Source organism: Rhinolophus sinicus, chromosome 1 (genome assembly GCF_057876585.1).
Source record: "Rhinolophus sinicus isolate RSI-liver-muscle chromosome 1, RSI-T2T, whole genome shotgun sequence".
Taxonomy (NCBI): domain Eukaryota; kingdom Metazoa; phylum Chordata; class Mammalia; order Chiroptera; family Rhinolophidae; genus Rhinolophus; species Rhinolophus sinicus.
In genome coordinates, this window is record NC_142501.1 from 28,229,162 (window position 1) to 28,251,167 (window position 22,006).

Here is a 22,006-nt window from a genome sequence, read left to right on the forward strand (position 1 = left end):
TTTATTATCTTTAAAGTGAGCAAGAGACATAGCCTCCTGAGGGAAAAAAAACAAAACAGAAAAACACTCTCCATCCAGGCTTTGATAAGTTTTATTGGAGTGAAAGGTGGTTTTCATTTACAGATTTCAATGTGTGTGGGGACTGTCCAACCCACTTGGACACAAGTGAAGACAACCATTAAGCCTGTTTATGTATTTTCTTATTTTCAGTTTGCATACAAAAAAAAATTTATTTGCTTCACATTCATAAAAATCCCAATACTGTAAATGACAAATAAACCCTCCCTTACCCATCCCTTAATTAAATATAAAAACACCTTAAAAAAACATACAATTTAGATTGGTTTAATCTTGAAATGTAATCCAATAAGACTAAACACTAAACATTTCAGGTCCTGTACCAAATAGTAAAATACTCGAAGGCCTTCAGGATCCCTAAAATTTAAAAAGGTAAAAGTTACTTTTTTGTTCCTAGAAATAGTGTAATTTTAAATTAATTCATAAAACAAAACAAAAACCTAAAACAATTAAGTTAAAGACATACGTAGCTAAAGCTATTAAGCTATACGGGATTCTTTTTTTCATTTATTTGAGTATTACACCCAAAGAGGAAAATGATGTGATGCGCTATGGGACTAACAAGGCTAATATCCAATAAGGATTTTTAAATTTTGTGACACTGTGTCCAGATTTTTACTAAAAAAAGTAGCTAATAAAACTTGGGCATTATTATACATAGCTGTCAGATTAAGACTTTTTTTTAAAAAAAATCAATAAAATACACTGCTACCTTCTTTGATAACAAGTTTTTAACGACATAAAAATCAAAGTTTCATCTGCATAATAAACTGATAGGGTATCATGGAAATGATCTCAAACTGGCTATAGCTTTAAAATGAACCTCTCTAATAAATGTTATCAATTTGATGAAAATGCTTTAACATACTCACTTTGACTGATTGACATCAATAAGAGAACCTATTTTTGACGTCGTAAAAGAAATGTGTTCATCTCCGATTACAATTTCAAGCTCCTGAAAAAAATAAAAGAGATGTAGTTAATATAAAAATTCATCCCAGAGATATCTGTATTCTTGCTACTGAGAAGTCCCAGTTTTAGCTGCAGTTTTTCTAGCAGTCGAAGAAAAAGAAAAAAAGACATTTGATCTGTTAGACATAAACTATGTCTATAAAATAAAAACCTGATCACCTGTTCAGGAGTCCCCAGTATTAGGACTAACCAAAACTACTCTCCAGAGATCTCATAAAGATACTATAAAATGAATGACATACTTCAGAGAGACAATAAATGTTTCTTGTAATGTCAGTAAAAACTATTGGCATCACTCTGAAGCACAGTGTTGTAAAAATAACATGGTCTAAGTCTATTTTAATATAATAAATATAAACACACTTACCCTTTCACAAGGCTCTAAAGATAAAATGCATAATATAAACAACAGCACCACTTTAGTACCCACTATGTGTCAGGCCCTGCTGCTATGGACTTTACAGACATTATCTGTAATCCCTGAAATATGCTTCTGAGGTAAGCGTATTTTACAACTGTGAAATCCAAGACTCAGAAAGCATAGGAAAAAACTTGATATTCACAACCATCAATAAGTGAGGGTACTGATATTTGAATCCTGGACTGTAAGACTGAAAGACTCATACATTTTGACTTCACAAAACATTAAAACTAAGAACTACTAAAACAAATATAATGTAGATGTCCCCAGTGTGCCACAATTATTGTACAAATTTTTCTCTGTATTTTATCTGCAAATCTAAAACCAACAATTAAGAGGCTATGTGTGTGGTGATTTCTCAGGTTAAATAGCATGCCATTCAAGACAGTCTTAGCTATATCACTGATCAGAAGACCTAATTATGCACAGTTTATGGCACACACAAAATAGAGAATTAACTAAGGTTCTTAAATAATCATAAAATATTTGACTTAAAGATCCAATAGACAATTTCTGGGGCATGCCAAATCCTCCCCAATACCAACTCCACTGATCACATCATCAAGTGGGTAGATGAAAATACTGGGCGCTTCCTGAATTTAAAAGAGATAAACAGTTTATTGCTGTTGTTTTTTAGAACACATGTACATATGCATAAAACAAACTGAGATCAAAATTTGTGTTTTAAAAGTGTTTACAAGGCATAAAATACTCTTAACTATTACTTTTGTTTTCCTAAATGTTTCTTTAAATGGAAGAGTTATTTCTACAGAGTGTCAACATCTGTTAAAATTTCTCCACACATTTTCTTCTAGTCAAAGAAGGTGTTACAAAGTATAATCCTCAGGAATATACAAAAGTGAAATTATGTTTCTTCCTCCAAGCGTCACATCGCATTTCTCCAAGAGTTGAAAAGATCCAATTCAGAAATCAAACTGTCTTTCAACAGAGTGAAATTAGGTCTTCCGATCTCTTCAGAAGCCCTTTAAGAAACATTAATTACTCCGAAGGGAGTATGAGAGGCAAAGGCAGTGGTCGGTTTGAACAAAGAAACCAATCAAATCCCTCTCTGAAGCAGAAAGATACAAATAAGAGTTTTCAAAGTTATAATTTAGAGAAAGTAAATTTTACATGGTCAATGAGAATCCTGTCTCCAATTTCACAGACAACTGTACTTATTCCTAATAAAAGTGATTAACATATAATAGAAATTATTCATAACAGTGTAAAAACATCCTAACCTGGGCTGGCTGCCAGAAAGACTGTTCAGAAAGATGTCTAATGCATGGATTCCTTTACTACTAGGAAGCAGCACAAAAAATGAGACCAAGTAAAAGAAAATTAAAGAATATTTACTAGGTATCTACTAAATGAAAAACTAAAGAATCAGTGAGGATCTATTCTAAATAAGGAGAAACATAACAGTTATATTACCAATTTTTAATATTTATGCATTTAAAGAATCCCTAAATACAAACCTGTCGACCAACCCTGTCAGGAGGAGGCCACAAAGCATCATCTTCTTTGGTAATTTCACTGTCATCAATAATTCTCTTCAGTTCTTCCATTACACTCTTGTGTACATAAGCCTGAAAATAAGTTACAATAAAAATTTCATAATGCCTATTTCTTCCCACAGCTCAGAAGGAAATGATAAAATGGAGTTACAAATCCTAAATATTCAAATAGAATATCACAGAAAAACTTAATTCTGTCCCAAAGTACAAGATGGAAGGAAATCATTCATCCTTCTTAGGATTTTTCTTCTCTCTTGCCCTTTTCTTTTAATGTATATTGTTCCCTCTTCACATCACTTAGCCCCCTTTTAAACCGTTGTATTCTTCCTTGGTTAACATAGAACTCAAACATCTCCAAGTGGTTCATGGTGACAACACAAAATTTGAGGTGAACAGAGACAAATACTAGAACACATCACAGTGATCGGAACTTTTATCCCTAAGTTTGGAGACTTTCATTTAAAATTCATACTGTGTTTAAATCATGATCATTGTTTTAAATAGTGAATAGAGTAAAAAGACAAATTAATTATGAAGTGAATTAAATGATATGTTCAAATATGGGACTATAATAATATATTCAGATTGCTTCTTTTGTTGTTACAGATGCTATGATTAGATCTAATTTAAATAGAATCACTTTTCAATCTATGAAATGGCTTCTTGACAACACAGACTTATATGTATTTTTGTAAATTCAACACAGACATAAGGAAAATGGCAAATGTAAAAAACTAGACATTCAAAAAAAAATCTTACCTCTTTTCTGATCATGACATCATTTTTGTAATTGCTGTTGTTGGCATATCTAAGCTTTCCTGTGGGGAGTGGAAAAAAATTCAATCTATAACAGCAAAAACTGCTAAAAAAAAAATAATAAAGAAATGACACTGTAAGCAATTTTGAAGATAAAAACCATACTATACTACTACTTTTATTAATATGTCTTCCTTCCCAGCATAAGATTAATGCTAGACATGCAGGCACACAAAGATTTGCCGGTAAGTTGGCTACAGTTGAAGCTAGTCAAATTTTTAAACATTCCATGCCTTTGATATAATTTTTAAATATTCAATATAATTTTTAAATATTCTATGCCTTCAATATAATGGGAAGGCCATTTTTTAAGGCCCATTTTCTTAAGCTATGTCCTAAACTAGACAGGGAATCTGAAAACGGAAAAAACTTTTCTTTTAAAGTTTGTGTCTGTGTTGGTACCAAGTGATTAGACCAGAGCATTTAATCTAATCAGTAAAACAACCTTAAAAAGTGGGTTTTATTCTCACACCTATTGATAATTGAGAAAACAGTTAAGTAACTTGCCCAGGGTCACACGAGATTCAGTTCTAGATGTACCTTCTTCCAAGTACTCCAAAATTTGGAATAATTATTTTCCTTCAAATTAATGAATGTATGATAATATGGCACTGGTAATATTTTAGAATTGTGGTTAGGAAGCATACAAACTATCTGTTGCTTCTGGATAAAAGTTGGCCAGTTTGTTAGCTAATCTATACTTAATTTTAATCCATTATGACTTTTGTACTCCCTGATGCATGCTTCCCCTTGTGGCTAATCAGTTGCCCAGGTACAGATGTAATGTGCTCCTGACCCTCTAAAATGATATGTTAACCTAATGAGGTGAACGCCTTAGGAATCACTATTACTGATGGAGATATGTGGATGGTGTGATAGCTGATAAATGGATGAGAACCACTGTTTGGGCATGAAATTTCCCTGATAATATTAGACTACTTAATTTATGTGACTGGCTAAAAGTAATACGGACAAGCTGAAAACTATTCACAGGCAAAAGCACTGAAAAAACATCACATAAGGAAACAACAGATGGAGAATTCAGGTAAATTTAGAACAGACGTGAGGAAAACAGGAGAAAAAAGGTGATTGTCATTTCTAAATAATTGCAGGTCTGTAGTTACCTGAAATGTCTGATACTCTTCCCCTTTTCTAATATGTGATTCTCCCCTAAGTTCTCACAGACATTTGTCCAGAACATGAACATAGCACTTACTATCCATACTGCTTTATGGTTAGTTTCACGTATGTGTTGCCCATCAAGATGTAACTCCTTGTGGGAAATTAAAGAGTCTTAACCACTACTGTACCCTCAATTTTTGTATTTACATGCTGCCCAGCACATACCATGCATTCAGAAAAGAAAAGTCTATGCAGCCGGACTGTGCTTGTTGCAAAAAGAGTGCAATATACAATAAAACTCTCCAGAGAATCAGAGCTGTGGAAAGATAGAATTTGCTGTACACTTCCTGGGCAGCAGGCAGTTTTACTTCGCCCTCTGCTCACGCTGCTCTCACTGCTGTTTTTCCTGCAGAGGCCAAGAAACTCATCTATTTCCAGATCGTCTCAGCTGTCACCTTTTCTGGGAAGCTTTCCCCGCTCCTTCATGTAGCACTAACCACTCTCCTGTTTTAATTCTTAATTCATACTATGGGGAACAACTGTATTTAAGCACCCACAATAAAAATACACCATTACACTCATTTTTCTACACGTTTGGTCTTCCCCTTCAGAGGAGGCCTCATTCGTTTTTCTAGACATGTTGCCTTACATACAATGCCTGAATGAATAAAATGGATGAATGGGTAAATCCAAAAGTTACTGGCCACCAAAAGATTTTAAGCATCCATTAAATCAACGCACGGTGGGGATGTTCTTTAAAATGTTCAAGTTTTAGGTCGATACACTAGATGGCCTTTCCGGTCCTTTCCGGTGAGCTGAGTCTAGGATCCTGACTACCTTAGGTTCAACTGTAGCATCTGGCTGGATTACCTTTTCTGAATTAATGTACATCGATTAATTCTCGTTTAGTCACAAAATCTCTTTTGTGAATAGTTCATGCCTCTTGGATTCTCAAGCTCCTATTTACTTCGGCTCGTGCAGTGGCCTCAGTCCTCTTTGCACACTTGCACGCCCACCCCACTCCGCCTCCTCCGCGGCCTCGCCGCCCCGCTTCCCCCGGCCCAGCACCGCGCTCCATGGCGGCGGCCGCCGCCGCTCCTCCGCTCACCGTCCGGCCGAAACTCGAACTCCAGAAACTCATGTCCAAACTTGCCCTTGTGCCCTACATAGTAGCGCAGGTAGAAATCGCTGGCCAGAGACATTCTGGTCTCCAGAAAGCCCGCCGAAGGCCTGGCCTCCTCGCCGCCGGGCGCCTAGCAGTGACGTCAGCGGCCCAGGATAAATGCGTCACCGCGGGCGCGCCCCTCCTGCCTCCGGCCCTCCCAGAGCAGCGCTGGAGGCTGCAGCGCCTGTGAGGAGCCCGAAGCCGGCGGAGTGAGGGCGCGACGACCCGAGCTTCGCTTTACTGGCGACGGAGGCATGTTATTTTCAAAATTAAGTAAATCGTATATAGCAAAGAACAAAGTGTGAACATGTGATAGCATTTTTTATCGGCTTACAACTAAGGTTTGCAAGGCGCGTTTACTTTTCGGGTCACGACTTCTCGCGGCATCCTGTGAAAAGGTGGGTGTGGCATCACTACCCTTTAACTGGTGGGATGAGTCCAGGTAAAGCCCGGAGTCGACATGATAGAGCTGAAATAAAACCCTTTTCTCCTGCTAGGTTCCTAACACGGGGCTTTCCCCTTTGGACAATGCTACCTGTCCGGCAACTTGATGCCCATAAATAATAGACAACGTAGAATCCATCAGACGAGAGGTCTGAAATTGTGAAAGGCACATTGAAACTGAAAATCCCGACAGGCATGGTATAAAAGAGTTCCTTTTAATAGTAAAACTTCGTTCATTAAGTAAAGGTGAATCTTTAGTGGCCTGGGGAGTTTTCGCAATGTGACTTAAGATCAAATGGTTTAGCCCACGTTTCTTACCAAATAAAATTAAATTGGGGAGGGGAGGGATGCTTACCAATGGGTTTAGAAGGCTGGGCAAAGACCAGGTGAGCTTTCACACAAAGTCTGTTTTTCAAATATGATTCATCCTCCTTCCTTTACCAGCACATAGGGTAATCCTGTTGATGGCTTTTGACCTTCAGTGGGGTTTAGTAGAAAGAATGGCAGTCAGAAGACCTGGGATTCATTCCCAACCCTTACATCTACCTAACCTTGGTTAAGTCACTGTCTCTAAGTCTGTTTTTCCGTCAACCAAATGAATATACTACAGTCAACTTTGGCAAGCTCACAGAATTGAGAGGGCCAAATGAGACAATGCATGTAAAACAGATTTAACATGTATAAAGCATTATATAATGAGTTTTAACAGGTACTCTTATGTGCCAGAAATGGTTAGACGCTGTTAATAAAAAGATAGAGCCTTTGCATTTGCAGTCTAGAAAATAAACATATAGACGTATATTAGCACAAGGAAGCAAATGTTAGAAATAATTTTTTTTAATGCTGGTAGTACAGCAGAGGAAGCAAGTCACTTTATTGAGGAATAGGGGAAGCCTAGATGTGCCAAGACATGCTATTTGAATTGGACCTTGTGGGATAGGCTGAGCATATGTTCAGAGGGATGGAAAAGGCACTCCAGGCAGAAAACAACCTGAGCAAAGGCACAGTGGTGTGAAAATGCATGATTTGGGAAAGCCAAGAAATTCAGTATAGTTAGAACATGAAGTTCATGAAAGTGGAATAACTAGAAAGGCAGATTGGCCCAGATTATGTTGACTCTATATTAACAATTATGTAACTGTCAATATAGAAGTTTGTATTAACCATTGTATAAGTGTTTACATAGGAAAATTATTCAATTGCTACTGTACAGGCTGCCATTATGGAAAATATATAAGGAACATAAAGCACCATCCTTTACCACTAGGGCGACTAACCATTCCAGTTTGCCCAGGCCTGAGGAGTTTTGTGTGATGTGGGCCTTTCAGTTTTAAAACCTGGGAAGTCCCAGGTAAACTGGGATGACTCAGTCACTGTACCTACTACAAGAATAACCCACAGAAATTTGCTCACAGTATCTATGAAAATACAGGCAGTAATCCATTTGGTTTGTTTTTTGTAGGGAGCTTCATTCAATCTCGCTAGATTCCTTAATGCATTTCTTTCAGCTTTTTGACACATATGCTAGCATTTATGCTTACCTAAACAGCTACAGATATCAGATCTGTGACTGTAAATAGAGTTTATGGAATGCACAGTGTTAAAATCTTTATCTGTGGTCCAGTTACTGTCTTTATGCCCTGAAAAGACTTCTGAGGTCAAGACTAATCCTCTCTAATCCTGTTTTTAAAATGAATTGCGAAAATATATTAATCCTTCATATATTTAGCAAAAAACAAAAACAAGAAAAAAAGCCAAAATGTGGTATCTCTCATATCATAAGGATTGCAAAGTAATAAAGCATAGGCTGCTTTGTGGTCTTGGATGTTATACAACAGAGATATGGAAATGTTGTGAATGGCTATTGAGCACTTGAAATGTGTCTAGTGAGAATGAGGAACTGAATTTTTTTATTTTAAAATATTAATCTGTATGAATTTAGATTAATATTTAAATGCAACATGTGTCCTCTGGCTATGGTGTTGGACAGTGAAGTTATATAAGACCCGTTTCATACACTTTTACTTGGGCTGGAAATAGTGAAAATATTTTTCTAACATTAAGAAATCTCAATATCAGTTTTTGTAGGCTTCAATTTAGGGCATGCTTACTGGTATCACCACTACAGTTTATTCAATTCGTAATGTACAAATGCCCACACAAATATGTATATAATGTCTCTTACTTTCTAGGCTGTAATCAAAAGCTCTCTGTTCCTTTTATCCAACACCTAGCACAACATCTAACAGTGTTGTCCTTAAACTTACCACTCAATTTTTTAAAAAATATTTAAATAAATAAATATTTTGTAAATTTGACTTAAATGAATAGCCAAGAAACAATGAAATTCCAGAGGACTTCATCATTTTGTGCCAAGCCACTCAAACTTCCTTCTCTCTACTGCTACTTACCACCCATTTAAATCCTGACTAGTTCATTGCGGTATTCCTACAGGTGCAAAAATCATTACTTAATTGGATGACTCATCATGACTCCATCAGGAGTCTAACTTTTATGAAATTTTCAACTGCCAGTCATCTTTCCTACAGCCTTAGATGTCCCACCCAGAGTACCTGAGTGAGTATTCTTTAAAATCACAGATCACATGTCCAACTGAATTGTCATCATCATGATATTTTCAGGATTTTGAAATAGTAGGAGACTCTTCCCATCCTCCAGAAGCTCACACAGAAATGATTACTTCATCATTTTAGTCCTGTGGTGCTTGTACCATACCATCATCTTTAGGCAGGCCCTGCCTTGCAGTGTGACTGACAAACAGAGATTCTCTTCTTGACCACAGATTTTAAATAAAAAAGATATGAAAGATTCTAGAATAGGAAGAGAAAAAGGAAACTAACATTTATTGAGTACATATTATGTGCCAGATACTGTACAAATACATACTCTCATTCAGTCCTCACAACAACCCTGTGAGATAAGTATTATCCCCATTTATCCGTTTTCTGCCAATGTAGATTGTCTCTTGAATTTTTCTGTTGACGTTAACTTCCATTTATTTGCTTTTATCCTCCCTATTGTAAAGATGTTAGCAGCTGTATACTAGAAAAGCCCACTTTCACTAAGTGAATATTAATGAAATAAGTTTCACAGTACATCAACGGATGATTGAAAATCAGAAGCTACCATCCTTCTGTCTCAGGTGATGTCCTTTGCTAGCCCTTGTTAAAGACCTTCTGGCCTACTAAGCATTCTTGCTTGATTTCCACATTCCCTATTTGTTAAACACACACAGTATATCCATCATGAGCCTGACTCTCCAGTCTCAGTTGCCTTAGTCTTACAGGGACCAGGAAGCTGGCCTGATGAACACATGCTGAATGTTCCTAATCATAAAATGACCCCTCCAGCTTCTCGTTAAAAGTAAAACCACCAGGGTTCACCTGTGTTACTATTAGGGAAAAGGGGGCTATCTTTCTCTTACCTATGCTCAGGGGAAACTCAGAAGTTTTCCTTCACAGTTCTCCTCCAGCCCTGCATGAAGGGGCCAGGACTGAGGAATGTGACATCCTTTCTCCACCTTCTCTTTGAAGGATGACCTCAGTCCATCTATACCCCTGAGCAAACAGGACCTTTAATTTTCTCTCATCAAGTCCTTTATTGGCTTTCTAGTCCCTCATTTGACTCTTAATTTCTGTGGACCTTATAATAGTCTAGATAAAAGCATCCTTCAGGAGGAAACTAGCCTGTGGTGGGAGCAACCAGCTTATTTGTACTGTGCCCCAGCAAACATCGCAGATTTCTAAAACCTTCTGTGCAGTGAGTGACACTGGCTACCACTTCTACCCTGAGTCTTCAGGATTGATACAGCAGAAATGGAGTTGTATTTCTCAGCCTCAAGGGCGTGCAGCGTGTAGAGTTTCACCCAGCATCACTTCACAAATCTAGGGAAATGTATGGGGGAAATCCAGGATCCATGTCCTCTCTCTCTTTACGTCCCACTAGAAAGTCCATCCTCTGTTCTTGGAGAAATTGGTTCCAAAAGTATATGATCACCCATGGATGTTCCCTGCCCTGGGACCGTCAAAGGAAGCTGTGGCTGTAGGAGAGGCTGTCCACGCTGATGCCTGCCACAGCTGCATACAGCTCGGGTACCACCAGCTCTGGTACCTGCAGCACCGCCTTGTCATCTGCAGTTTGAGCAGCAGTTTCTAGGCGCGAGCGTAGCTCTCTGAGGGAAGGGCGGCTGTCCTCACTCCAGCGCCAGCAGGACTTCATAAGACCGTACCTGCAAGGGAAATGAGAGACACTGACTTCCCTGACCAGGCAAGTGTATGAGAAACATGTCTCCTAACAAACTTGAACAAAAAAGCGCTACAGTTCTTTAATCTACTTCTCATTGTCTTGTCTCTCATATTCTTCCCAGAGATTAATATTCATCTCATCTTCTTAATACTTAGTCTCTTAAAATCATCTTCTCAACAGCACCCTCTTTATAATAGAAATGACTGAAGATTCCTCAGAGTACAATCAGTATGACAGAACAGTTCGCTGTTTTTCCTTCCCCATTCTATTGCCAAATGCTCTTTCAGAAGTCAGGTGTTCTCATCTTTAGATGTTACTCACTTGCAGCATTCCAGACCATTGCTACAATTTATGTACCAGTAGAAGCTACATTAAAGCCAGGAAAATAAGAAGTTATGGAATAATATGATTCATACTAATTTCAGGTGTTCCCTTCCGTGTTAATCGAGGTCATTTGCCCTTTTTAATTTAAGTTCTTCCGGAAATTGCCTTAATCTAGATAAAAGTACTTTTATCCATCTTTTCTTCAATCCAGTTTAGAGAATGTATAACGCTATCTGTTTTCAAATACTTTTATCATGTACCACCCCTGCTCAAGAACCTACAGTAGTTTTCCACCGCCTACCACATGATGTCAACATCCTACCGCCAGCTGTCTCCCACACAGGCCTGGCCTAACTGAAGCCCTCTCCTCCGGCCCAGTGTCTTGCTATGTCCTACACGTGCTATTAACACCCAGCGCTGCCTTTGCTCATGCTATGCCCAAAGCCTTGAAATCTCCGTCGTCATCATTCCCTAGGTGTGTTTTAAATCTCAGTTCCTCTGTGAAACCTTCCCTTATAAACCTCAGCCCACCATGTTTCCCATGCTCGTTAACCTTGTACCATAAGACTTTGTGAAAGATGCTACTTTAATACTACTAACATTTACCAAGAACTTATTATATAAGGCATGGAAGTGGAACTTAACGTACATTGTTTCATTTTAGCCTCACAATAACAGAGATAGGATTATCATTTTACCTATTTTAAGATAAATAAACAATGTGCAGTAAAATAACAGGACTAGGATTGATCATGTGTCCTTTTGACTCTATGAGAGGAATCTGAGCTTTTAACCATTTTACTTACTACCTAACACTTTATATTGATTTTCATGTTTTTCAGGTATCTCCTTATCCAATGTTAAGTTCTTCAAGATTAGGTATTTTATTAGTTAAGTGTCTCCCCCCCAGTGTCAAGGACAGCCTTTTACACATAGAAAGTTTGCAAGAAACATTTTTCAACAATTTCGTTCTGGTATACCCAGCCAGTATCACTATACTGTGTGTATTTGTGTGTGTGTGTGTGTGTGTGTGTGTGTATTTATAGTTATGATAGTTAACATTTATAATCTGCTTGATATAGTAAATGTTTATTATAGGGAAACCCAGGTACTGGAAATTTACCCTTTTGATGCTGAAAAATTTGCAAAATTTATAATTTTAATGAAAATGTATATTAATATATACATTTATAAATAATCTAAACCTTTTCTTATGTCCTATAACCATCCCTTTTTGTATTTTATTGGTTATAAAATTCTGTACGCAACTTTTAATTTTTCCATTTTTTTGCTCTATATTGGTTCACCAGCTGTCCCTTTCTGCTGACAATATTGGATTCTCCTTCTCCTGTCTTTCTAATTTCTTCCTCTGGTTGGTTTCTAATGTGCTCACAGCTGGAAAAACAGATAGATAATTTTTAAAAGTTAAATATTAAATAAGAGCCAGTAAGTAACCTAGTGCAGTGGATTTTATGGCAAGTATATTAGAACTAAGGCTGGTAGTCTCTGACTGAGACTGACATTTCAACAAATAAAATACGCTGTACCTGCATTGGATTTGGTCTACTTCTTACCTATTTTAGAAACTTCTGGAGGAACTAAACTATCAAATTTAGATTCATAATATAGTTGCTTCAACATGGTGTGTGTGTGTACATGTGTATACACACACATATACATATGCAATATGTATATATATGATGTATGAGCAGATGTGTTTTACTGTGTAGGTTTGGTCTAAGGATGCACATTAGCACATAAAGGACAGCTAGGGATCAACTGATAGGCAGCAAAAAACACTTGGATTTCATTCTTCTTTATGGCCGAGTAGTACTCCAGAAGAATGAAATCTTATCATTTGCAATGATATAGATGAGAACATTATGCTAAGTGAAATAAGTCAGACGGAGAAAGACAAATACCATATGATCTCACTTATATGTAGAATCTAAAGAATAGAAGAAATGAACAAACTGATCAGAAACAGTCTCAGAGATACAGAGGACAAACTGAGGGTTGCTAGATGGGAGGAGGGTGGGGATGAGGGAGAAAGTGAGGGGATTAGAAAGCACAAATTGGTAACCACAAGATTGCCATGGGGATAGGAAAGACAGTTTGGGGCATATAATCAATAATGTTGTAAAGATTTTTGTAGGGTATCCGATAGGCACTTGTCTTATTAAGGAGACCATTTCATGGATGATATAGATACCTGATCACTGCAGTGAACACTTGAAGCTGAATAATACTGAATATACTAAATTATAATTGAATATATATATATATATATATATATATATATATATATATATATATATATATATGTAGTCACAGGATATAGAGTACAGCAATAGTCAGTGGAATTCTAACAGCTATATACGATGTCAGGGGTAGTAGGTTGGGGGAGAGGGTTATCATTTTGTGAGGGGTATAAATGTCTAACTAGTACATTGTTTTGTACACCTGAAACTAATAATAATAATAAAATACTTGGAATGAGAGACAAGTAGGCCTTAAATGCCACTTACATGGTGTGTGTGCAGCTACTGGGTCTCTTCATGATTTTCCTTCTTTGGAGATGTTGTAGAATACTGAGAGGAGGGACTTCGGGATATGGTGGTGCCCCTGTTGGTAAGGAAAGAATGAGAGTAGCAAGAGCACTGTAGGTCCGGTAGAACATCAACTATATCAACACTGTTCTCCACCCACCTGGGCTAATTGGCTGCAAAAAGTAAGTTAAATATAAGCCATAGGAAAAATACTAGATACTACATATATAGTTGCTCTCTAATGATCAAGTTAAGATATAACTTAGAAAATTGGGGGGGCGATGTGTTTTGGGGGAAAAAACTGATAATTTAGGAGAATGTTGAGTCTTTAGGAAAGGAACAAAGTAAAGCAAAGTGAGTAGTAGCACCTGCCCTCCCTTCCCAAATGTGAGACGGTTTTATAGTTTCTCAGTCAAATGGATTAATAAATCTGAAGACAACCTTTTTATGTTTGCTATGCAAGATCACTCATGGCATTATCCTTTGGATTTCACAACATCCCTTGGAATTGGTAAAGTGTTGAAGAAAAGAAAGCAAAAGAATGTTAAAAGGAGGAGAAGGATTTCATGCCAGCCCAGTTCATACTTCCGAGATTATACAAAAACCTCTTCTCATAGCATATATCATCCACGACCCCAATAAACATACTTGCATACAGGTACATACCTAGAGTCACCATCTCATAAAGCAGGATTCCAAAGGACCAGCTATAAAAGAAACAAAGTCATTTACTTAATTTCAATTTCTGCCTTTCCTAAAGAGAGCTCACATAAATATCAGAGGCCTTCAGTAAGAACTCTATAAAGAAGGCAGTGAAAGGGAACAGAAAGTGTCAATAAGCCAAGTAATAGTGCCATTAGAAAGCATTTCTGTCTAATCCCCTTGGAGGCTAATATCTTTGAGAACTGGATTTATGTCTCCTTTCTTCTATATTTCATATTAATAGATGTTTACTATTATTGGCTAAATTGTATGTGTGTGTTTATGCAAACACATTCATCCAAACATAAAGAAATTCCCCTCTGCTTATTTTTCATTCTTTCTATTCCTTCCTGCTGAAATACCAGCTTTTATTCTTAGTACAAAGCCAAGTGAGTTTTATCATTTATCTACTATTTCCTCAGCAGATCTAATTGCCCAAATCTAGGAAAAATATTAACAGAATAAGCCTTGTACATAATTGGAATAGGTATTTGCTTAAGCAGTATGATTTAAGGGATGTATTTCTCTATTCCATAATATCATCATTAAATGAGCAGTATTTCCTAGTTACGCTTATTACTCCCAGAACTCTGTTGAAAAGCAGATGTTAGTGCAGCAGCAATGGAAGTCTCTTAATTGACTCACCATATTAACCAACATTCTAAATTTCCTCTGCTGCTCATGACATTCGTGGCTAGTAAGATACTCTATGTTACGCCCATGTACTTCTCCAATCAGTTGAGTTATATGGTTACCAAAAGTCAGTTGTGATTCTTCACAGTCCTGTTTATGCCAATCATACGTGTAAATGTAATTATGTAACCAATTAAATATTATGCAAGCTGATTAAATATAAATGCAACAAAGTATTAGCTCCATGAAAAGTAGGTCGAATGCTTTGAAACTAGTCTATAAAAATAAGCTACTTAAAACAAAGTTGTGTCAAATTGTGTGGGTGAGACAACTGTAAAAAATTGGGGGAAATAAAAATAAATGTCTGCAGTCAAATTGCTTCACAATTGTTTTAAAGTTTTTCACTCTACTTAGACATCCCAAACTGAAACTCAAAAATAATTCATTATGAATATTGTTTATACAAGAAACAACATGTAACTTCATTTAGCAGGTCCATCCTCAGTAAAAAGTCCTTGGCTCTCCTCCAAAAAGATTGATAAATAAATATCCATTTATATGTTTTAAGGTAAATGTTTTGAAATACGTATATTTCTTTTTATTTCAATAGTTCCCAGTTTAACTGAACTTTTGATTAAGTGGACCCACCTCCTTCAGATAAAAGGTACTCTATTAGATTAAGTCCTTGGATATGAGTGTGAATAATCTTTTCATTTTTCTTTTTGCTTTCCTAATTATGGCTGCTAATCTAATACAGAAGGAATACTTCAAAAGACACTAAAAAGAATTGTAGCCAGTGCCAAATATGAGCTCTGTCACATAATACACATTTCTGCTTGAGAGTCTGTCTAACTTCTAAGTAGAGATTTCATTTGTAGACATAGCTGACAACACACAGAGTCATGGGCAGAGGACACACAGGTCAAAAGGGAAGAAATCCAAAGCATAGGAACAAACCGTACATGTCTCCTCTGATGCCAGCTGGTCTCTGCAGAAGCCGTTCTGGAGCGAGCCACTTGAGAGGTATGGTGCGAGTAGAGGAGATGGCCCCGTGGGTGTGGACTTCATAAGCCAGGCCCAGTCCACAGAGCTTAGCAGTAAGATCACATTGGATCAGAATATTCCTGGCTGCCACATCCCCATGGAACAGATGCTTATCCTGGAGAAATTCCTGTCAACATAAGATCAAAGATAGATCACTGTCTGAGGTCATGGCTTGGGTCACACACAAGGAGAAGCAGTCCTAGAAATCCTCAAAAACACAAGGCCATTTGTTACTCCAAACAAGTCTCATTTATAATGACTTCCAAGTCATGACAATAAATCAGACATTTTGCATTGTGATTACCAAACTGACATGAATACTGGGTTTGGAAAGTGTAATCACTCACTGTGTGTCAAGCTCTAACCTCTGCCTGATTTCACCTTCCTCTCAGATACAACCCAACTAGACACTGGAAAAATGGAGTAGGTTTCAAGTTTCTAAGAGCAGTCCCCCAAACAAGATAACATATAAAAAGAAAAAGTGAGAGTCATAATAATAAACTTATATAAAGTTTTATTCATCTCATTTTGTTCCTCAAATAACTAGATGAAGTGAGTTAGGGAAGTATCTTTTAGATAAATCTAAATGATTACATAAGGCCACACAGTTATTCAGTGGTAGTGACTAGAACCAGGTATTGATAATTCATAGGAAGTACTATAAATTCTACTGATAACTCAATCCAGGCTGAAAATCAGAATTGCCTGAGAGCTTTTTAAAAACGTAAGATTTTCACCTCCAGATTCACTTAGCCAAAATCGAGGAAGAGGAACCTAGTAAACTATATTTTTAAGAAGTATCAAAATGATTCTAATACAGCCAACAAGGCATCTATCAACCATTGTACCTGGATGGCATTGGTTTCCTGGAATCATTTCCCCCGACATCAAGCTATTCAAGGCATATGGAGAAGGGGAAAACCTATACATGACCAAAGAGCTAGAGATTGAGGTCTATGATTACTAAACAAGAACCTTATGAAAAATAAAAGGTTAAGGTGGTAATTTCCAATCGATGATGAAGGAAACAGTGGCCAGCAGTTTTCTGAACTTTTAGAACAAAGAAATTATACTGTAATGAGGAGAATTAAAGAATGTAGTGACTTTGAGATTGTGATAAGAAAAAAACAGTATGATACTGTTTTAGAACAGGTAACCTGGGGCCCTGATGAATGCTTCAGTGGGATCAGCGCCTCCCAGTGGGGCGCCTCTGTAATTACCGTTCAGAATCCAAGGTAGGCTATATAGTGATACTCTATTATAACTTTGTCAAGGGAACATACCAACAAGGCCCTCCAGACACCATAGATAACATTGATTTATGTGATGTGCTCTCGCCCTTGCCCCATGGGAACTTCATCTGTAACTACTGCTCTTTTCTCACCTCCTTTTTTCCTAAGCTTTCCCTGATTCCATTTAGATCCCTGATATATTTCACACCTTCAGGTGACATGATATATCAAATGCTTAAAGTAGTAGCTTTACAGAGGCCTGATTTTCTATAGCAAATGTTATCTTAAACAAAATTATCTAAATAATTTCATAGAAATAGTCATCTAAATTTCCTGAGTAATTCTAGTAAAGGTAAATGTTTTCTCTTAAACCCTGAGTTCTTTCTCTTACCTCTTTATTTAATTTGGTTTAAAATAAAGGAATGGTCTCACTGTTACCCTTTCTTATTCGTCCTCTTCCACCTGTTTCTCATTCTTTTTAACGTATATGTATTTCCTGTTATCTTCAGTATCAAAGCAAGTCTCCAACCAAACATGTTCTGAACTAGTATTTCTTGTTTTTCAGAAGGAAGTTACAATTGTATACTTCCTTCTGGTTCTGTAGCCTTTTACCCATTTATCTTCCCTTATCTTCTCTGAAATTGCTTCCCTTTTTGCCCCTTTTACATCTATTAATATTAGTATATATGTGTAAGCAAGAGTATCAAGCAAATGGATAGATAGCTCTTGGCCCTGGCTTTTGACCTTTAAGACTAAAAAGCCTTTTAAAACCCTTCCTGTACTTTCTAAAAGCCCTAAGTTGACTACTTTCTGCCTAGAATTACCAATCCTAAAGTATATTATCTAAATGATTTCATAAAGTTTTGAAAATAATTTATCAGTTCCTGAGTTTCTGCCCGCTAACTTCCATTCAATTTTCTTTATAATATATACCCCATTTGAGAATACAAATATGAAAAATATGACATCAAATACCACACTAACAAGAAAAATCCCTACCATCTGTTGTCATTTTGCCCCGCTTACCAAAGCCAAGAGGACCTGCTTCCCAATGTGATATATTTGTACTTCTGAGAGATCATAGGGAAGGCCATCCATGGTCATCACATCCTAAAGAGACAGAGAAAAAAACATTATATCAAAATGACATGCACAGATTTCAAAAATATATATATGGGCAGAGATATTATTAAATGCAGATATCAAATCTAAGGAAAAGATACAACAACATAGGAAGTATAAGATTCAAGGAGAGACTGATCTGAGAGATTCTCAGATATACAGAGAAGTACAATGATTTATTGGACTAGAGAAACAATAATGTAGATGAATAACAATGAAGGAAGAACAGAATAGCAGGTAAGAAAGACAAGTATATGTAAGACTATCCACTTGTATATATAAGACTATCCACTGGATAAAGCATCAGTTTTCCTGGGGTAATGTGTGTGTCTATGTGTGTGTGTGTGTGTGTGTGTGTGTGTGTGTGATTAATTAAGCACATTAACTCAACACATCTTTATTGAATGCCTTAGGAACTCAGAATATAAAAGTTAGCAAAATAAACATGTCTGCTGCTTTCTGGAGTTTATAGTATGACAAACATACATGAATTACAATCAATTAATCATATTTAAATATATAGTTGCATATCTATAAGTTCCATGAAAGACATGTAAAAGAGAGTATATGATGGTGGGAAAAAGAGAGCTGATTCAGTTGGAGGAGCAAGGAAAGCTTTTGATGAGATCTGAAAGAGGAGTGGGCATTGACTCTACAAAGAGGAGAAGGGAGAAGTTTGGTGTAATGAGAAAAGCATGTGAAGATTACCTAAAATCATCCATAGAAGCATAGTAATTTTGAAAAATAGAAAGAAGCTAGTGAGGTTAGAGCACAGAACAAGTTACAGATGGCTAACCTCTTTAACAAGTTTAAAATGCCTAAAGACTCGCACATTGTCCTATTTGCAGCACTGGATGGAAGATGTGAACAGGGTCCCTTTTTCATACACATTTAGTAGTAAAATAATCAGCATATTGAGGAGACTTGATTAACATTTAACTTGTCACTGGCAAGTGAAGAACTAACTAGGGAAACATGTAGCACTTCAGAATAAGAAATATATAGAGAAGTAGGGAAATTGTAAGGAAAAGGATTTGCACTTTAGTCAGGAAATTAATTTTTTTAAATATGAGTTTGAGACACAAAAACTTAAAAGCTGAATGTCTCCTCAAATCAGCCCTGGCATGTACAGTGATACTACAGAATGGAAGACACATTTAACACTAAGACAACAGAATTATAATCAGTACTAACAATAGTTGTGTTGTTGGGTAATTATTATTATAACAGCTATCATTTTGAGTACTTGCTATGTACCAGTCACTGCTATGTTTGTACATATGTAATTTCTTTTCACATTAATAACATTTATTCGTACTCTCATTTTATAGATTCGGAAAACTCGGGCTCAGAAAGGTGACTTAGCCAAAGTCACATAGCGAGTAAGAGGTGGAGACTAAAGTCCATGCTCTAAATCTGTACTGCCCATTATGGTAGCCATTAAACACCTGTGGCTATTTAAATGTGCATTACTCAAAATGATGTAAAAATAAAACTTCAGTTTCTCAGTCATGTCACCACATTTCAAGTGCTCTGTAACCACATGTGATTGGGGGCACCATATTGGACAGAGCAGATATGGAACATTGCTATCATTATAAAGAGTTCTGCAGGATGGTGATAGTCACTGTTATGCTATTATAATGACTCTCTACTTTGTCATTTGTCAGACTAATTGGGAACAATTAGCCTGACTGCTACTATAATGACTCTCTACTTTGTCATTTGCCAGGCTAATTGGACTCATGGGAACAGCTAATGAGTCAGGTCAAGCCTTTCCTTCTTAACACCTCTACCCTACTGCTCACCCGGCGACAGGTCCAGAGAAAGCTGAGCAGGTCCCCCTGGGCCATATCCTCCAACACCATATAGAGCGGCAGCCCTTCTGTGCAGCAGCCTTCCAGCTGTACCAGGTTCTGGTGCTTCCCCAGGTACTGATAGAATTGGATTCGCCCTAAGAAATCTTGAATCTCGTGGAGCCCAGCTGATTCTGTGGAGAACAGAAGAGCCATGGGCAGTGACCAGTCAGAGCATCACAGATAGGATGAGGTATGAGACAAGAAGCAACCTCAGATAAAATGAGGTATGAGGCAGGAAGCCACCTCAGGTGATTATTCTCAAGGCTCTACAGGGGAATGAACAGGGAGGAAAAGGAAATAGAAAGGGAACTAATTAAAAGATGATCCTCACTGGTCTTTTCTCAAAGGTAATATAGAATCATAGGTCTTATAGCTGAGTAGGCTTTCATCTGCCTACATAGTCATGTGTTCTGTTCACATTAAAAATTATCATGGATTAGACCTTTGATTAATATTCTTGCTTATCCTATACTTGTTCTATATGCATCTACCATTACTGGCCATATAGGGCTAAGCTACTCACCTCCTCAATGAGAGAGAGAGAGAGAGAGAGAGAGAGAGAGAGAGAGAGAGAGAGAGAGAGAGAGAGAGACTATTAGAGAAAGAGATCATATAGTGAAGAAAAATTAAGTAACAACCTCAAAATCCTCATACAAGTAATATCCGATTTGGAAAAATCAGTTTGAACCACCTCAATAGGCAAGGTTGAGCTAGGGAAAGACTCCAAGAATAACATTTCTTTTTCAAGTTTTCACTGTCTATTCCCTTCTTATTCTGCACACAGTTGGGATCACAACTATCTATTGATTGACATCTGAATGTCTGCAAAGCCTGTTAACATTCACTATTAGCGATGCACAGTAGAAAAGTAAAAAGGGCAAGGGAAGTCTAACACTTCCTCTGTTACCTTTTAAAGTCTTGAGGACAACACTCTTGTACTTGGCAGGGTCCCCAGTGTACATCTTGGATCGATAGATGGCCCCACAACTCCCATTGTAGATCTGCTCCAGAACTTCAGAGAGTTGCTCTCGGGGCACCTGCAGCTTAGCCAGGGCATGTGTGGAAGTTTTTAGAAGGCTTTCCACCGTTGTCTCCTTACGTGGCACAAACACGCTTCTTCTATGTTCTCCAGCTTCCTGATTTAGGCCCCTAGATGGAGGCACAGGGGCAATGCCTAGAACAAAGAGATGATACCAACCAACTTTACCCTACCCTCCGGACTCCAGGAAAGCAGAGCTTGGAACAAACTGGCAAGGAAGTTCCTTTAACAACATTGCTACTTCCTGATGTTTCCCTATGAACCAGCATCAATACCAACCTTGGAGAACTTTGATAATAATTCCATTACTTCCAAAATAACTCAAGATGGATCACTGAAAAGTAGTAATGACATTTCCTGTCTGGTTTTCTCAGGATCACAGTTTAGTATGAGTATAGAACAGAGACAATTAAGAAAGTTCCTGAATAGATACTCAAACCACAGACACCTAAAGGCGGTGGTAACTGCCAGTGGGGACTATCATTTAAGTCAGTCAAATGGCTCCCACGAGTAGAGGGGGGTATGGATAACTACTCAACTCTAAGCTATGGTTAGTCTTCCTCCCTCAAGTTGTTCCATAGTCAAATTATTCTGTATTTCCTAGAGTTTCCGTCAAAAATGTCTTTTAGTCCTTTATCCCTTCCTTAGCCAACTTTTCTCCATTGGAATAGATTCATTCTCATTAAATCTCCACTCATTCA

General features: G+C 37.3%; 3 protein-coding genes across 19 annotated transcripts in view; 1 reads left to right on the forward strand and 2 right to left on the reverse strand.

The window, feature by feature from the left end:
- Nucleotides 1-73: 73 nt before the first annotated feature.
- Nucleotides 74-6,198, reverse strand: LOC109454274 (protein mago nashi homolog). The gene is made up of 5 exons (XM_088798015.1): nucleotides 6,035-6,198; nucleotides 3,748-3,806; nucleotides 2,950-3,060; nucleotides 951-1,033; nucleotides 74-435 (listed from the first exon to the last, which is right to left on the reverse strand). Exons 1-5 carry the CDS (start codon nucleotides 6,126-6,128, stop codon nucleotides 336-338), a joined length of 447 nt encoding a protein of 148 aa, XP_088654141.1. The 5' UTR covers nucleotides 6,129-6,198; the 3' UTR covers nucleotides 74-335.
- A 42-nt stretch (nucleotides 6,199-6,240) lies between these two features.
- Nucleotides 6,241-22,006, forward strand: part of LOC109454273 (uncharacterized) — a 121,482-nt gene continuing 105,716 nt past the window's right edge. For 8 of the 14 annotated variants that reach the window (XM_088797999.1, XM_088797984.1, XM_088798003.1 and 5 more), the window contains exons 1-2: nucleotides 6,241-6,489; nucleotides 8,990-9,112. The gene's annotated coding sequence lies outside the window, so the exon portion shown is untranslated. Of the gene's footprint in view, nucleotides 6,490-8,989; nucleotides 9,113-20,204; nucleotides 20,457-22,006 lie in introns of those variants that run through there. The other 6 variants (XM_088797988.1, XM_088798012.1, XM_088797997.1 and 3 more) reach the window with 4 other exon arrangements.
- Nucleotides 9,121-22,006, reverse strand: part of STYK1 (STY kinase 1) — a 34,798-nt gene continuing 21,912 nt past the window's right edge. For 3 of the 4 annotated variants that reach the window (XM_074326004.2, XM_019744733.3, XM_074326003.2), the window contains 7 exons: nucleotides 21,174-21,440; nucleotides 20,216-20,397; nucleotides 18,312-18,395; nucleotides 15,972-16,180; nucleotides 14,341-14,381; nucleotides 13,654-13,750; nucleotides 9,122-10,784 (listed from right to left, as the gene is read on the reverse strand). In XM_074326004.2, the coding sequence (XP_074182105.2) occupies nucleotides 10,580-10,784; nucleotides 13,654-13,750; nucleotides 14,341-14,381; nucleotides 15,972-16,180; nucleotides 18,312-18,395; nucleotides 20,216-20,397; nucleotides 21,174-21,440 (1,085 nt within the window). In that variant the 3' untranslated portion in view covers nucleotides 9,122-10,579. Of the gene's footprint in view, nucleotides 10,785-13,653; nucleotides 13,751-14,340; nucleotides 14,382-15,971; nucleotides 16,181-18,311; nucleotides 18,396-20,215; nucleotides 20,398-21,173; nucleotides 21,441-22,006 lie in introns of all 4 variants that reach the window. The other variant, XM_074326005.2, reaches the window with a different exon arrangement.

Bases quoted from the DNA above. Each gene is read 5' to 3' on its own strand.
- LOC109454274 (XM_088798015.1), bottom strand. From the start codon at position 6,128: ATGTCTCTGGCCAGCGATTTCTACCTGCGCTACTATGTAGGGCACAAG. The intron at 3,061-3,747 runs GTAAGATTTTTT...ACTTATTTTCAG, and splicing joins ATGTCATGATCAGAAAAGAG to GCTTATGTACACAAGAGTGT. The intron at 436-950 runs GTGAGTATGTTA...TTTAAATTTTAG, and splicing joins ATTGATGTCAATCAGTCAAA to GGATCCTGAAGGCCTTCGAG.